At 34.0% G+C, this 17,450-nt stretch overlaps 2 protein-coding genes across 3 annotated transcripts; one reads left to right on the forward strand and one right to left on the reverse strand.

Moving 5' to 3' along the window:
• Positions 1-3: 3 nt before the first annotated feature.
• On the forward strand, positions 4-10,920 carry LOC123005155 (elastin-like; the record flags this gene model as incomplete). Its single annotated transcript, XM_044398793.1, has 4 exons — positions 4-631; positions 3,685-4,297; positions 8,459-8,522; positions 8,576-10,920. Coding segments are annotated over 4 exons (3,522 nt in total), but the record flags the coding sequence as incomplete, so codon positions are not given.
• A 138-nt stretch (positions 10,921-11,058) lies between these two features.
• Positions 11,059-17,418, reverse strand: LOC123005259 (endothelin-converting enzyme homolog). Of its 2 annotated transcripts, XM_044398934.1 has the most exons (14): positions 17,266-17,418; positions 17,141-17,204; positions 14,052-14,146; positions 13,511-13,810; positions 13,204-13,462; positions 12,577-13,158; positions 12,425-12,521; positions 12,204-12,380; positions 11,994-12,153; positions 11,900-11,948; positions 11,781-11,848; positions 11,526-11,656; positions 11,312-11,476; positions 11,059-11,264 (listed from the first exon to the last, which is right to left on the reverse strand). In XM_044398934.1, exons 1-14 carry the CDS (start codon positions 17,318-17,320, stop codon positions 11,085-11,087), a joined length of 2,382 nt encoding a protein of 793 aa, XP_044254869.1. In that variant the 5' UTR covers positions 17,321-17,418; the 3' UTR covers positions 11,059-11,084. The 2 variants fall into 2 exon arrangements, with proteins under 2 accessions (XP_044254869.1, XP_044254870.1); XM_044398935.1 differs by lacking the exons at positions 17,141-17,204; positions 17,266-17,418 and adding an exon at positions 14,194-14,241 and having other exon boundaries at positions 14,052-14,139.
• Positions 17,419-17,450: the final 32 nt, after the last annotated feature.

The raw sequence follows: 17,450 nt of genomic DNA on the forward strand, positions 1-17,450 counted from the left end.
GGCCATGAGGGTGGACTTGGAGGCGGCATCGGGGGTGGATTTGGCGGTGGAATCGGTGGTGGCATCGGCGGCGGTTTTGGAGGTGGAGCTGGAGGTGGCGGTGGCGGCGGCGGTGCTACTGTCACTACCATCACCCAAGCTGTAGGAGTACCAGTGCCCCAACCCTACCCAGTCACTGTCACTCGCCGTGTCCCAGTCCCAGTACCACAGCCTGTGGAGGTTCCAGTGCCACGCCCCGTGCAAGTACCAGTGCCAGTCCCTCGTCCCGTTGTCGTTCCCAGACCAGTCCCTGTTACTGTAACTCGTCCAGTACCAGTACCAGTGCAAGTCCCTGTCCAAGTACCAGTACCACAGCCCGTTGGAGTGCCAGTACCCCAACCCTATCCAGTCACTGTACCACAACCCGTCCCTGTTAGAGTACCACAAACCATCGTAGTACCAGTCGCTCAACCTGTCGTTGTTGGAGGAGGCGGCGGTGGAGCCGGCGGCGGATTTGGTGGAGGAATCGGTGGTGGATTTGGAGGTGGAATTGGAGGAGGAATCGGCGGAGGATATGGCGGAGGCCATAGTCTTGGAGGAGGAATCGGCGGAGGATATGGCGGAGGCCATAGTCTTGGAGGAGGATTAGGCGGTGGACATGGTTCCATTAGTATTGGTAGCAGTTACGGCGGCGGTTACGGAGGACATTCTATCTCTTTGGGATCGGGAAGTTTCGGAGGACATGGAAGTTCTTTCGGAAGCGGATCCCTAGGAGGACATGGTTCTCTCGGAGGTGGGTCTTTGGGAGGACACGGAGGTGCCACGAGTTATTCTAGTATCTCTATTGGAGGAAGCCACAAATACTAAGTAAAGACTATCCATTCACCTCATTTCATCAACTGTCAAATTTCATAGCGATTCATCCTATTGTGATACCATAAGTATTTTTGTTGATTTTGATGGTATTACCATCTGTGTATATATTTTACATGCACTTAAATAAACTTCTATTTTACTACACCTGGTTTATTTTAACAATCATAAATGTATTTACCCAAATAATTAAATAATTGATTATAAATTACTCAACAACAAAAATTAAAACACAACATTCAGGTAGGGTCAAGTGGGGCAAATGCGAGGGTCATAACTAAATTTGTGAATTCAATTTTATACGGCTCATTTACTATTTAATTATAAAGAATTTTTATTTATATAATTTATTACTCATATATTAGGCTCATGATAGGCTCTTCTTTTAAGTACATATTTAGTATAATAAAAAAAAAATTCAAAAAAATAAGGGTCTAAATGAAGTACCATGTCATTATTACATTTACCCCATGTAACGGGGTTTATTCTAGTAATCCAGTCGGTGAAATAATGCGTCCGATTTACACTCAACTCGTCGAATAAATAACTATTGAACTTGTTTAAAACACTATGCAGCACAAAATACAGTAGTACGTAACTAATTGCGGCACTGTCCACACTTGGTCGTTCCGATCAGAGAAACTTGTGTCAAATAAATTACTATAATTATGTTATTATGTAAATTATGGCAAGTATTTTTATACCATTTGTTTATCACTTTATATTATTCTAGTGACATATTCATGCTTACGCACGTACATTTTCATTATCTGATTTAAAAAGAGTAAACACAAACCAAAAGCACTTATTTGAACATTAGCATATTTTTCCTATGAGAAAAATAAAAAGGTGTAGTTAACAATCCACCTACTTTTTTAATAGATTAGGTAGTTATAATAATATTATGTAATAAATTACAATGATATGTAAAAATTATCATAAAAACATCGATATAATTAAATAATTAAATAAATACGTTATTTCACAAATGACTTAAGGATTTTTAAACAGCAGTTAATAAAGACGATTAAGTAAGTAAATACTTTCGTCAATGTACAAAACGCAACAAGTAAAAAAATTGTTAACAAAAAGTTCATTCCAATAACAATAATTAGTAACAAGAATCACATTTTTCAAATTGTATCGAATATTTTTCCGCGGAAATTTACCGGAAGGAAGAGTCAGCGAAAGTTAAAATGATTTTAGTAATCAGCATGTTCAAAAAAAATTCATATAAATAAACAAAACGGTTACTGACAGATTGCTACACATCTAAGATAATAAAATTAGACTTTCAACAGTGAAAATGAAGAATTTTAATTATGCTTCTAAATTAAAATATTTAACAGGACACGAAAAATAAGTACATTGTTATATAAACACATTTTTTGTGTAGGTAAAAGACAGATGTTTAACCTGTTTCAAGCTTAAAAAATTGACCAACGTTTCATATTTTTTTAGTTTCTAAATATCGGGTGATTCACAAATATGTGGCATAATTTTAACCACAAATACCCCTCTAAGTGAGAGCATAGTATTTATTGACACACCTCAAAAAAACTTTTTGAGTTCTACTAGGATTTTTTTTTTGACTTTTTGAATTTGTCTAACGATTTGGGTATTAAAAGATTAAATTAAAACATAATGTTTATTTCTTTTTGAATTGCTGGTGGGGGTGGTGTGAATCAAGAACACGACATGACCTCGGTCTGTTTTTGATATTTGACAGCTTCTGACATTTTGGTACTAAAGTAAAAATTCAATAAGCTTCTCCCTGGCATTAGGACTTTTATAGTATAAATATAAATATTAGGGTATAAATATTAGTCTCCAAACAGTTTTTCTCATTAAAAATGAAATTACAAATGACCTACTAAGACACACTTTTGACGTACGTCACTAGCTCTGCGTTACCTTAATCGTATTTGTTAAAGTGAGATAAATAGCGTGACCGACCTTACGCAAATACGATGCGAGAAAGCAACAGGACTGTTTACAAATGTTAAAAAGAGATAACTATGTGTTACGTCTTTCGAATTATTAATTGTTGTACACGCATATAATAAAAAACGAACTTTAGATTTTGTAATTTGAAATTATTATGTATCATGTTTCTATACCTCGTGCCATTTTTAACGCTATTCTGTCACTTTTGATAATCTTTTTTCTATATGAAGTAGTCTTTTGACTACGCGAAATTTGTCCGAAGGTCCAATTGTAAAACATATTCTTCTTTTACACAGAAATTAAATGTAGTACGAGGTGTACCTACTTATTTTAAAATTATTAGTTTTTTTACACAAAGTACTTATTTTAAAACATATTAAAAACATACGACTCTTGTACCTTGTCTCAAACAATAAGTAAATCTTTCCAACTGACAATAAAAAAAAAACAGAAAAATGCGCATTCTTGCTCATCGCATATCCGTTAATTAATTATGCCCAAACTAAATTGAGTAATAAAAATTTTAATAATTATCATTTTTGAAATTATTTGTTCGTCCATGTGTTACCAATGAATGTAGATCTAAGTTCTTAATGATTTTAAATGAAAGCCCCCCCAAATATTTTTGATATAAATAGCAACTTTGCCATATCCAAAGTATCATTTTGTGTTGGTTCCATCATACATCATCATGAAAACCTTTTCGGTGAGTTATTCCAGAGAAGAACACTAATTAAACCCATTTCTTACAGGTAGCCGTCTTCTTGTTGGCAGTTACTTGCCTTTCCCAAGGCAGTAAGGCCGACTCTGCCGAAACCAAAACTGTTGAAAAGCGTGGCATTTTCAGCGGTGTTTACAAATCTCTTGGTGGTTACGGCTACGGAGGCGGCTATGGATCAGGTTACAGCGGAATTGGAATCGGATCGGGCGGAATTGGTGGCGCTGGACTTGGAATTGGTACTATTGGTAGTGCCGGATTGGGAATTAGTTCTGGAATCAAACACGGCGCTACTGTTTCCACCATCAGTCAAGCAGTTCCAGTACCGGTACCACAACCCTATCCAGTCACTGTCACGCGCCCTGTACCAGTACCAGTAGCACAACCCGTCGCTGTTCCAGTACCACGTCCAGTGCAAGTACCAGTGCCAGTACCACGTCCCGTTGTTGTTCCTAGACCAGTACCATTCACTGTTTCTCGCCCTGTACCAGTACCAATCAGCGTACCAATTCAAGTACCTGTGGCCCAACCTGTTGGAGTTCCAGTTCCCCAACCATACCCCGTCACTGTGCCCCAACCCGTTCCAGTCAGAGTGCCACAAACCGTTGTTATTCCAGTGGCTCAACCTGTACTTGCTGGAGGCAGCGGATTCTTTGGAGGTGCTGGATTGGGCGGAATTGGAGGATTTGGAGGCATTGGAAGTTCGATCGGGATTTCATCCGGAAGTTATGGGGGATATGGTTATGGAACCAGCATTTATGATCATCATCACCTTAAATACTAGACTTGATAGAAATTGGCTATGAATAATAATTAATATAAAAAAGAAACGTCTTTTATTATAAACTATACAGGATGTTCCATTTTTATTGTTACAAATTTAAACAGGTGATAGGATATTCAATTCTAAGACAAAAGTTTCCTATAAACATGTATCGAAAAATGCTTGGTAAGGGAGCTACACCCCCAGAAAGGGGGCGAATAGGTTTTTGCAAATATTTCCGAATCCAGTTAAAATAAAATTACAAAATTTTGGTACAGATGATAAACTTTATACACCTAAACGAATTCAGACATCAAATGTCGAAATTTTTAATCAGGGGCGTCCGAAACTGGTGAGGTTTAGAGTAAAAAAATACCCTATTTATTTTGGCTTTAGTTTCTTTAGTTATGCATGGACCAAAATATTGGTCACTTTGAACAACTCCTTTAGATTTAGGCAAATTCATTTAATTAATATTATTATTGCTACTGTAATGAAATGTTAATTAGTTGAGGTTGATTAAAAAATATGAATTTCTTCTGTAAATTCTGATTTATTTGAATGTTGTATTGGTGTGTAACAAATTTTAAATTAATTTTATTCAAAAACAATAAGTCGTATCGACACAAGAGAGACCTCTCTGTGATAAACTATCGAACTTAAGATTTTGTTGCTCAAAGTACCAAGAAACTAAGGCCAAAATAAATAGGGTATTTTTTTACCTTAAACTCCCCCAGTTTCGTACGCCTCTGATTACAAAATTGGACATTTAATGTTTGAATTCGTTTAGGTGTATAAAGGTTATTATCTGTACCAAATTTTGTAATTTTATCTTAAATGGTTTCTGAAACATTAGCAAAAAGATAAACCCCCTTCCAGGGGGTGTAGCTCCCTTACCAAGCATTTGTCGATACATGTTTATAGGACACTTTTGTCTTAGAATTGAATATCCTATCGCCTGTTTAAATTTGTAACAATAAAAACGGAACACCCTGTATAAACAAAAACATTTTTCTTTAAAGTAATAAACTCAAAAGTTTAATAAAAAGTTGGACTGTATTTTACTTGACAAATCTATAACGTTTTCAATATCTTTAAAAAAATATTCACTCTTGTAGTGAGTTTAGTTACATATTTTTTATTTAACTTAAATTGAGTTGAATCAAAGGCTACTAGGACCAAAAATTTCAAGAATTAAACCACCTCTAACTGAAAAACAAATTGACAAAAATATTTTTTTCTTTGAGATTTAAATACGGTGATTTTTTCTCTTTCCGCAAACGTTTTAAAAAGTAGGGAGTGCCATTTAAAATGAAACTTAAAATGTAAATAATGTTGGTTTTGAACTTCCCCCTCGCAATCCTAATCGACCTGTTTTTGCTTGAAAATATATTTACTCAATGTCAGAAGTTATTGAGACTGTCTCCTTTTGAAATGAAAGCCCTGTATAATTATATAAATAGTAAATAATTATGCAAAGCATCTCGTTAAATACAATTATTTTTACATTCCTTAACTTCTTAATTATGGTTCTTATAAATACTTTTTTTATAAATTCTTGATTTTTTGTCTAGTTTTAAGTTTCCTTCTTTCTTCGTCATATATCTCTTCCTCCGTCCCTAACAAAAAATAAGTTTTTCAACTCTAATTTCAGAAAGGAAAGTTAGTCAGAGGGCAAAGCCCCGCCGTGCAAAAAAATACTTGTCTAAATTACAGAGAAGTAAAAATTTTACCTCCTCCATAAAAAAGTTTGAAGTTTTTCTTGCTTGTTCGTAGAAAAAGATTATACCAGGTGAATAAAAAGTATGGAACGAAGCGTTTTTCTCGTAAACTAACCACTTTACAAAAAAATAATTAGTGTAGCGTAAAGTCCAATTAAAATGTGACCATTTATCAAGAATAACATTTTTCGAAATTTTTTTTAGTTTTCGAGTTCTGGAAAAAAAATTTTTTTTTTAAATGGCAACCCACTATGGTAATTTTTTTAATTAAAGATTATGATCTAAAAATGACCTCTAATTAAACAGAATTGTTTTCTAGTCAGTACTTTTTTTTAATAAATTGTTAAAGTTGCGTTCCGAGCCCATCACGAAGATTTTCCGAACTTGAACGAGGGAGTCGTTTAATGACTTTGGTCATTGGAGAGCCCGGTTTTTGGTGCAGGTGCTTTGGGGTGGTTTGCGGATGGATCAAAAAATTTAAAAACAAATCATTTTCTTCTATTTTTAGTTCATTCGAAACCACCCCAAAGCACCTGCATAGAAATCAGCGCTCTCCCATGATGAAAAGCATGAAACAACCACTTCGGTTAAGTTCGCAAAATCTTCGTGATGAGCTCGCAACGCAACTTTAACAATTAATTTAAAAAAAGTACTGGCTAAAAAACAATTTTATTTAATTAAAGGTCATTTTTAGATCATAATCTTTAATTAAAAAAATTATCATGGTGGGTTGCCATTTAAAAAAAAAAAAAATTTCTAAAACCCGAAAACTAAAAGAAATTTCGAAAAATATTATTCTTGATAAATGGTCACATTTTAATTGGACTTTACGCTACACTAATTATTTTTTTTGTAAAGTGGTTAGTTAACGCTTCGTTCCATACTTTTTATTCACCTGGTATGTATTACGAGCATACTGGAAGAAAGTGTTTTTTCTTCTCTAGGTGGTAACCGTGGGAGGAAAAGATACATTTTCCTCTTCCTTGTAATAGAATTAACTATTATCCGCAAACATCACAAAAGTTGCCATTAAAACTAAATATCACAAGTGAATGTTTTCTGTTACAAATATATATTTTTTTAAGATCAGAAGAAAATCAGAAAAAAAAAAGAAAAATGTCACAGCCATCTATGATCCCATTTAAAAAAATACAAAATGTCTTAGCGGCTAAACAAATTACTGATTTTTTTTAACTTTCTATGTAAAAAAGTGCTTATAATGTATTTATTCCAAATCCGTATCTTATACAATAACGAAGATTTTGCTAAAATGTCTATAAGTCGAAAACCAAAAATGATAGCGAGATGCGATTTTAACCAATATTATTTCTTTAAAAAATGAGGCCAAAAATGTATCACTCGTTTTTTGGCTAAACCTCTTAGTTTCAGAGATCCCATATTCCAAAATTCCCTATCCAAAATGCAGCTCCCTGTACAATACATTATTTTTTGTTGTTTATACATGTTTATGAATCTAAAGTTTTGAAAATAAATAAAAAAAATACAGTCAGAGTTAAAGCAAACAATTTTATTTTCTTGTCTTTAAACGTTGTTAGAGTGATGCTTTTTTTAAAATTAGTTATTGACTGGTTACCCTTTTAACCAGATTTATCGCTCTAAGCTGTTAATTTAATAGTTCAGTTGCATACATGTCAAATTATTCTAAAGTATCATAGAATTTAAAGCCAACAGTAAAAGTAGATTGAACGATAAAAATGTATTTTATGCAAAGTAATTGGAGAGTTACGAGTGGGAAGAAAGCCGATTAATTCAAAAAATTATTTGGTCCCCAAAAAAAGCATCATTTGTTTTTTTCAAATCATTATCTAATATATAAATTGATTGGTATTAAGTAATATTAAAAACTGGGCGATAATATAATGGAATAATTTTACATCGCTGTCATCAGTGTGACCTAAAATGAATACACTTCGTTACAAAACAATTAAAAACTTAATTTTCTATTAATTAAAAAGTATAATTTTTGTAACAACAAATAAAAATTAAAAAAAACTTTACAAATGCACTTATTTACATTTTTTAATAGGAATTTCTAAAGAATTTTAATGTACCGAATTTCATTACCATTTCGTTATTTCCCTCACTAATGAATAATCATAGTTTTATTTCATGCACCCACATTAAAAAAAAAACTATTTCCTATTATTTTTTTAAATTTTGTAACATAATCACAAATAATAACAGTCTTGTCAACATCCCCAACTGTTTACATATGAACGGATTTTTAGTTGGATCAAGTTCGTTACAATAATTACAGTAATATAGAAAATGAACCAGTTAATTGTTATATTCTGTCGTGTTTAGGTACCTGAACGTAACATCAAAACTTCGTGAATGTATACAGTAGAATCCCCAGTGAAAGTAATTTTGGCAAATGGATGCATAGCCAAAGGCCCTCTCTACCGTAAGATGTATAAAAAGCGAGCGTCCATGAAGTGAAGTCACCATTTCTTTCTTGCTTCTTGACCATACACATACGCATATCATGAAGCACATCATTGTAAGTAAAATAAAAAAAAAACTTTTCAGTGTTAAATGTAGTTTACATTTCAGGTAGCGTCATTGATATTAGCAGTCGCTTGCACCGTCCAAGGAGGCGAGGCTGATAAACGCAAAAATGGAAAACGAGGTATCATTAGCTCATTTGGTAGTGGGGGCTCTGAAAAAAGTCAACAATCTGGAGGAAGCTATGGAGGTATTTCACTTGGAGGTCAGCAATCTGGAAGCATTTCATTTGGAGGAACTCAGCAATTGAGTGGAGGTAGTGCTCTTTCCTTCAGTGGAGGTCATCAGTTAGGTGGAAGCAGTATTTCATTTGGAAGTGGACAATCCTTTGGAGGAAATCAACAATCTGAAGGACATTTTTCGCTTGGTAGTCTTGGAGGAGGTCAATCTAGTGGCAGTTATGGAAGTAGCTTGTCTCTAGGAGAAGGTCAACAATCTGGGGGCAGTCTTGGAGGAGATCACTTGCAAGGAATCTCTTTGGGAGGACAGCAATTTGGAGGTTACAGCCTAGGTGGGAGTCAATCCGGAGGAAATTATGGAAGTGGCTCGTCTCAAGGAGGAGGTCAACAATTAGGCTACGGTCTTGGAGGAAGTCAATCAATTTCTTTGGGAGGACAACAATCCGGAAGCTACAGCCTTGGCGGAGGTCAATCTGGTGGAAATTATGGAAGCAGCTTGTCTCTTGGAGGAGGTCAATCAAATGGAATATCTTTGGGAGGACAGCAATCCGGAGGACACAGCCTAGGTGGAAGTCAATCTGGTGGAAGTTATGGAAGTAGCTCGTCTCAAGGAGGAGGTCTCCACTTAGTTCACGGTCTTGGAGGGAGTCAATCAAATGAAATTTCTTTGGGAGGACAACAATCTGGAGGCTATAGCCTAGGTGGAAGTCAATCTGGTGGAAGTTATGGAAGTGGTTTGTCTCTAGGAGGAGGTCAATCAAATGGAATTTCTTTGGGAGGACAGCAATCCGGAGGTTACAGCCTAGGTGGAAGTCAATCTGGTGGAAGTTATGGAAGTAGCTCGTCTCAAGGAGGAGGTCTGCACTTAGGTTACGGTCTTGGAGGAAGTCAATCAAACGAAATTTCTTTTGGAGGACARCAATCCGGAGGCTATAGCCTAGGTGGAAGTCAATCTGGTGGAAGTTATGGAAGTGGTTTGTCTCTAGGAGGAGGTCAATCAAATGGAATTTCTTTGGGAGGACAGCAATCCGGAGGGTACAGTCTAAGTGGAAGTCAATCTGGTGGAAGTTATGGAAGTAGCTCGTCTCAAGGAGGAGGTCTGCACTTAGGTTACGGTCTTGGAGGAAGCCAATCAAACGAGATTTCTTTGGGTGGACAACAATCCGGAGGCTATGGTGGAAGTTATGGAAGTGGTTTGTCTCTAGGAGGAGGTCAACAGTCTGGTTACAGTCTTGGAGGAAGTCAGTCAAGTGGAATTTCCTTGGGAGGACAACAGGCTGGAAGCTACAGTCTAGGCGGAGGTGGTAGCTCTGGAAGCAGCTTGTTTCTAGGAGGAGGTCAATCATTTGGAAGTGGAGGGTCAGGACTTGCAGGTGGTACCGGAGGGAGTATTGGGAGAGGCGCTACTGTTAGCACTGTAAGCCAAAGAGTACCAGTACCCGTACCACAGCCGTATCCAGTTACAGTAACGCGTCCCGTACCAGTCCCCGTGCCACAACCTGTCGAAGTACCAGTACCACGCCCAGTCAAAGTTCCCGTACCGGTACCAAAACCTGTCATTGTGCCAAGACCTGTACCAGTAACAGTAACCCGCCGTGTACCAGTACCAGTTCAAGTACCAGTTAAAGTACCAGTGCCACAACCCGTAGGTGTACCTGTTCCTCAACCTTACCCAGTTACTGTGCCACAACCTGTACCTGTTCGTGTACCACAAACTATCGTAGTCCCAGTGCCACAACCCATTTCAGTCGGAGGTGGTAGCGGTGGTTTCAGTTTTGGATCTGGATCCTCAAGTTTTGGAAGCGGAGGTTCTGGTTCCGGTTCAATTGGAGGTGGATCTAGTTTTGGACAAAGTTCCGGAAGTTTTGGAAGTGGTTCCGGCCATGCTTCACTCACGCTACAACCCATTTCAAGTGGGCAATCTGGATTATCCATCGGAAGTTCTGGAGGATTAAATTCAGGAAGTCAGGGATTTTCAGGTGGTTATGGAGAAAAAAACATTGACCTAACTGGATATGGGGGTTCGTCATCTATAAGTTATGGCAACAGTCAAGCAATTTCCTCTGGGGGAGATTACAAATACTAGAATGAAATTGTTTCTTTCATTTTTCATCATCACCCCACATACACATGAGCTGTGATAACTCATTTAATTTTTGTTACCGTTGTATTTTTTTACCCCTTTAAGCAAATAAAATTTTTTTATAAAAAAAAGAGTTTAGTTTGTTAAATAAATCAATAAAAAAACACAGATATTTACTTATTTATTGAAAAATATTCTATTTAATTAATATCACACAAAAGGCACACTTTACAAACCTATTTTGGTCCAAATTAAATTTAAAGCAATTCAAAAAATATCACACGTTTTATTTTTATCACCACACTTGACATTTATTAGTATTTGGATTCATTTTACTCCCGACGGGACATTGAAATGCTTGAGCAAATTCCTCCGAATTTTGTAACGAACCTATAACTCGTATCTTATTAGGAGAATGCTCGTCATACTCAATCTGATTTTCCAAATCATCAGGAGAAATTGTCTCACACCAAATCTAAAAACGCAAATTACAAATATTTCAAAAAATTAACACAAACCTACACTTCCAAAAGCTATAAAAAATAATTGATCATTCGTAAAATTCTCAAAACCTGGAAGTTTAGGCTCCAATCCGTTTCGGTGTACATATTTACGATAAGCCCAATAAGCGTGTCTAAGTCCACCATTATCGGCAATGTTTTCACCCAAAGTTTTCTTCCCTTGTACCTAAAATAATAACTCAAAACATTCACTCATTTTTAATACAAATAAATACATGTGACTCAACACCATCAACTGTAAAATTATCATACTGCTTGACAAAACACTCAATTTTTTCCTCAAACGTATGGATGGTTTCGTGTGACCACCACTCTTTGTAATTTCCAAATCTGTCATGTTTTCTCCCTGAAAAAAAAATCAAAGTCGTGACTAGATTATTAAATCCAATCCTTCAAAGTAAAAGTGATCTTTGTCCAACTTTCTTCCCCGTTCTTGCTAATAAAATGGTACAAAAGTATTTCTGACGCACCTTCATTGTCAAAACCGTGCGTCAATTCATGACCCAAAATCGATCCCATAGCACCATAGTTTAAAACTCTGAAGCAATAAAAGTTAATTAAACCAAAAAAATTTTAATATTAAACTCACTCTAATCCGAGATGGTAAATCGGAAATGCCAAAATTGCCATTGGAAGATCTAAAATTAATTTAAGTGTAATTTTTTAGGGTTTTTGGAACTTACTAATGGCATTGTTTGTAAAAGAATTAAAAGCGTTGACACTTAGAGGGTCAGTACTCCAATTTCGTTCATTTATTTTCCTCAACTCTTCCAATCTACTCGGAACATAAAGTTTGGTAAAACTCATCATATTGTCCAAATACGTATTATTAGCAAGCACAATCTAAAATGTACTAAGAGTAGTCACAAAAAATGAAAATTTGGCACAATTACGCCTTGATAGTAAGTTTCAAGAGCCCCCTTTTCCAACAACCAATCCGGATACCCTATAAAACTAAGCATATCTTTACTTTTTTCCAAAGTTGCAGTTTTCGTTTCCTTATCCATCCAACTTAGCGTTTTGACATGTTCGACAAAGGCGCTTTTAATATCGTACAACATTTGTTCAACCTGGAATAAAGAATAAAAAAGAATCACAAAAATTTGAATCATACCTTAGGTTTCGTTTTGTTGGAAAAAGTTTGATCCACAAGGCCGTAACTAATTGCCATCCCCATAAAACTCGTAACTAAAGCGCTACAATCCAAGGACCTACACCCAAATTAATTAATTAAAAATAATCAAGTCGATATTAAGCTAATTTTACCGCGATCTTAAGACAGCGGTGCCAGTATAGAACGGAGCCGTCTGTTTAACAATGTATTCAACAATTTCTGACGAAGTATTGATTATCATTGCAAAAACGGTCACCCACCACATGTATAATTCAAGATAAATATCCGACGTCGACAAAACATACGATAGAATCTTTGGTAGATAATCAACATCATTTTGACCAACAAACAAGAGATCTTTGTCGAAATCAATAGTAACGTTCGTTCCGGTAAACAAGTTATCTAAATATTTTTCCAAAATTTGGGGATACTCCTTATTAACATTGTTAAGTAAAATTTTATTAATTTTCGCTTGCAACTCCTTAATTTTTTGCGACTGCAAGTCATTTACCTCAATAGAAAAATTCGCGACTAGAGTGTCAATCTCAAATGTCATATTCAACAACACATCACTCGCTTGTTCAAGAACATCTTCATTAAGTTCTTTTGACAATACATCTCTATATATTGTAGACAAAACAAATTTAATAATATTTCCATTGGTTAACCTTCGTAACTCTTCAAGATTGGGAGAATTTTCCTCTCCGGTTTTCTTATCATTTTTTTTAAAAGGACTAAAATAATCTCGAATATAAGGAAATTAATTTAAATGCACAAACCTGGGTAAAGGACACCGTAGCCCAGGTACCCCAATATACATCACATTTTCAGACTGATTAAAAATGTTTGAATCAACCACAAACCCAATCAAGACATCCATAGCAAAAGTTTTCTTAATCACAGCATCCGATTTTAACCAATCAAATTGAAATTCGGCGATCTCTTCATCGGTTTTAGTCACCAAACTAGGAACTGAAGGCAGATCCGCTTCTTTTAAGTATTTATAAATCACAGATAATCCTAAATCATCCAAGGACTCTATAAAACATATTCCTTATATGAAACTAGCATTCAGAATCTTCAAACCTTCATCTATGCAAGACTTGTAAAAATTTCTAGCCTGCGTTATTGGCGAAGGTTCGTTACTGACTTCATTTGAAGTCAAAAACTCTTCAGTTGATAATAACACTTTTTCACTAACTGTTGCAAAGGTTGAAAATGATGAAAACCATCCGTGATTTGGATGTTCCTTCGACCAGCGCCCGCAAGTGTATTGGTAGAAATCATCACAAGGGTTGGTGGTTGAATCTATTGAAAGTTTCAAATTTGCTGCCGACTTGAGGCACTCCTCGGAGGTACAAATATTTAGGTATGTTTTTTTGTAGTCTGAAATGTCTGTGTAATCGCCAATACTCCGAATTATTAATTAAATAAAAACAATGGGTCTAATTTAAAAAAATATGTAGCGTAATTGTAACTCACAGTACGTGAATCAAATATGCAGAAACAATAACAAGTAAATACTGTGGTATTGATTGGCTATGACGTGTTGAATAAAGAATAGAATGGTATCAAACATAATCATATTCTTTTAAAATTAGAACCATCAACTTGAATTAAAACTTACACTGTACTACCAAGATTATGATAACAATCAGAAGAATGATAATTATAGCAATGAGTACTGCTGACAATATTTTGAAAAACTTGGGCTTCTTTAAACTGAAACATGATCATGAAAAAATTAGCAACTCAAAAATTTTACCAACTGATCTAAAGAATTCGGCGAAATTGCACGGCATTATACGACGAAAACCTCTACAAAAATTTGACTTAATTTTAGACAAACTGACACATTTGACAATAGGATTGTCATAGATATGCCATAGAATATTATGAATATACAGGGTGAGTCTTAACTTATAGGCATTATCTTAAGAAATGATAATGACGATAAGTGAAAAAAAGTTCTTGTAGTAGCGATTAAGACAAGAGTTTTATAAAGAGTTTAGAAATCGAAGTCGTAGTTTAATTTAATAGAACGAGATTTTTAAACTATAAAACTTGTGTTGTCTTCAACATTTTTTCCAACACTAACATTGAATAAGAAATTTTACTAAATTCAGAAATTGTTGTAAAGAAATTTTTCAAAGTAATGCCCAAAATGGACAAAGTGCCAAGATAAGAGTATTTTATAAGTTTACATTCACGACGTTTTTAATACAGGGTGTGCCAGAACTCGCGCTCCAGAGAAAAAAAGACCGTGTAAGGTAAGATACCAGGAACATAGAAAAAATGTTCAAAAAATTCTATCTATAAAAATTTCGAGGTCATAAGAGTTTAAATTTTACACTTTGACTATTTATTTCTGTTGGAAAAATAATTTTCCTAGTTTTTTTGCTACAGGCTATCACATGAGGAAACAGGGAAGTTGTATCCTAAATTGTAACTCTTGTTTAATGTTAATTGTGGCTTTTATTGGAACCTTTTTTTTATAAAAAAAAAAACATATACAGGGTGCGCCAAAACTCGCGCCCCAGAGAAAAATGCCATATAAGGTAAGATACCAGGAACATGGAAAAAATGTTAAAAAAATTTTATCTATAAAAATTTCTAAGTTATGAAGATTTAAAGTTTGCATTTTGACTCAATTTATTTCTGTTGGAAAAATAATTTTCCAAGTTTTTTTGGTATAGGCTATTAAAAAAGAAAACAAGGAAGCTGTATCCTAAATTGTAACTCTGTTCAATGTTATTTGTGGCTTTTATTGGCAAAATTTTTGTCGCTTTACTATATAATTGTAAAAAAAAACATATACAAGATCATCAGTATCATTAAATAGATATAAAAAATGTCAAATGTCAAAAAATAAGTGTCAAATTTTTTTGACAGATAGAATTTTTTTCATGTTCCTGGTATCTTACCTTACTGTATAAGATCATCAGTATCATTAAAGAGGCATAAAAAATGTGAAATGTCAAAAAATAAATGTCAAAATTTTTTGATAGATAGAATTTTTTTAACATTTTTTCCATGTTCCTGGTATCTTGAACTGTTTCTCTGAGGCGCGAGTTTGGACACACCTATAGAAGAGCGTATATTAACGGCAACATAAGAGGTAAGCTTAAATACTTAAATGCACACTAAACAGTTCCTTTAAAGTTTTCAATTTTTTTCAATTTAATTTTTTTTAAAGAACTGTTTTAATTTTTTGCAAATTTATTGCATTATCTCCGTAAAAAAAGTTTATTTTGCATTTTACTCATTATTGATCAAAACATTTTTCGTTCATTGTCAAATTAAGAAAGAAGACGTCTACCAGTATGTATACCTATTACCAAGCTTGGTCAAAATACAAGTAATGACAATTTTAGTATTATTTAAAATTTAGTAGTTCAAAGTTCAATAGTGTTTTTCTCATGCAATATCTTGCTAACTAAAAAACTATTACTACAACTTTTTTCACTATTCTTTATTATTAGACAAAAATTATCATTTCCTAAGTTTATGCATATAAGTTAACACTCACCCTGTATGAGTCTTACTAAGAATTTAACATTATTGTTAAATTGTATTATTGTTACTTTAATTTTTGTAATAAAACGGAATTGTCTTTATTGATATTGTCATTTATAATGTGTTGATATTACTGACTTATTAACTAAACTAATTACTTATTCTATTGACGATACATAATCATAAAATTGTTCATTTGTCTATTTTTTAACTAAAACATCTGTGCAATACGAAAAATTAAAAATACTAATTCGAAAGAAGTTCATTATAATACTAATGTTGGAAACTAATATGAAGATAAAGGTAGATGAAGTTTTTTCGAATAATACATAAATTAACAAAACAATGCAGAGTTTTATTTTTTTACACTTCTTTAAAATTTCAAATTAAAAAAAAATGTACAATTTCCAACAAATAGTCATTTTGTCTTACAACATTATCACGAAAAATAAACAGAAAAATGAATGTTGACTTCTCTAATGTTGGAATTTCTTAATTACGGTAAAACACAATCTCTTTCTGATTATTCTTAATAATTGTAATGTCTCAATAATATTTATTTTATTTCTTTGAAGAAAAATTTTTTATAAATAGAATTAATTGATCTAACTAGTACAAATAACACTTGAAGAAATAGGTTCAATAGTAGGAGTTTAGTTAATAAGTTTAGTAATTAAGCCGATGAACCCAGATTGTTATCCATTATTATAATCAAAATTATAATCTGTCATTCGGTTGACAACATTATTTAACAGAATTGTGTCGTTATCTACTTAATACTCTTTTTATTAAATTAACTAGTTAACTATAACAAAAAGGAAAAATTAGAATTAACTGTTCTAGTTATTTCTGTTTTCTAAGAAACTTTTTTGTGATACTTCTATTGAACCAAAATAAAAAAACTCTTTATGAAATTACAGATAAAAAAATCAAAATACAAAATTGGAAACAACTTTGAAGCTCTTTAAAAAATACAAATTTTTATTTGTACAAAATCTACATCTTATCTTCTTCTCTGAGAGATTTTTCGAAAATATTGCATAATTCTATCAAGAGTTTAAAAATGATGGGTCAATAATCCAAAAACACTTCTGACATACTTTGTTGATCGCACGTTAAATTTTTTTATCACGACACTTAATATAATAGTTCAACGCCTTTTTACACACAAAATCAAACCGTGCAAATTAATCTACTTACAACTTAGACCTAGAGTTTACTTCCACAAGATAATCATTCGCAGGCCTTGGCACTGAGGGATATCCTAGATAGAAAATCATTTATTTTGGTTCGAACACCCTTTTGGCCAAGAAAACGAAACTCACTTGTAATAGCAAAAGGTTTTCCGTTTTCATCTGGTTGGTATGCAAAGTTATCCATGTTTGTTGTCCACAAAACTACTAAGGGTGGTTTTACTAGACGCAAAGTGTGTCATGTTGCGCGCGAGGACTTTACCGGTAAACTACTCGTCACAGTTACTGTACCACTAATAAAACAAATCGATGCCTTC

This window comes from Tribolium madens, unplaced genomic scaffold (assembly GCF_015345945.1).
Source record: "Tribolium madens isolate multiple individuals breed KSU strain unplaced genomic scaffold, Tmad_KSU_1.1 Scaffold_20;HRSCAF=117;Tcas5.2_LG4, whole genome shotgun sequence".
Classification (NCBI taxonomy): domain Eukaryota; kingdom Metazoa; phylum Arthropoda; class Insecta; order Coleoptera; family Tenebrionidae; genus Tribolium; species Tribolium madens.

What these genes read in the sequence shown, in the direction of transcription:
- LOC123005259 (XM_044398934.1), bottom strand. Translation starts at nt 17,320, where the DNA reads ATGGATAACTTTGCATACCAACCAGATGAAAACGGAAAACCTTTTGCT. An exon ending in TTGAAACTTACTATCAAGGC is followed by an intron (nt 12,154 to 12,203) that starts GTAATTGTGCCA and finishes AGTACATTTTAG; the next exon opens with ATTGTGCTTGCTAATAATAC. An exon ending in TTTTACAAACAATGCCATTA is followed by an intron (nt 11,949 to 11,993) that starts GTAAGTTCCAAA and finishes AATTAATTTTAG; the next exon opens with ATCTTCCAATGGCAATTTTG.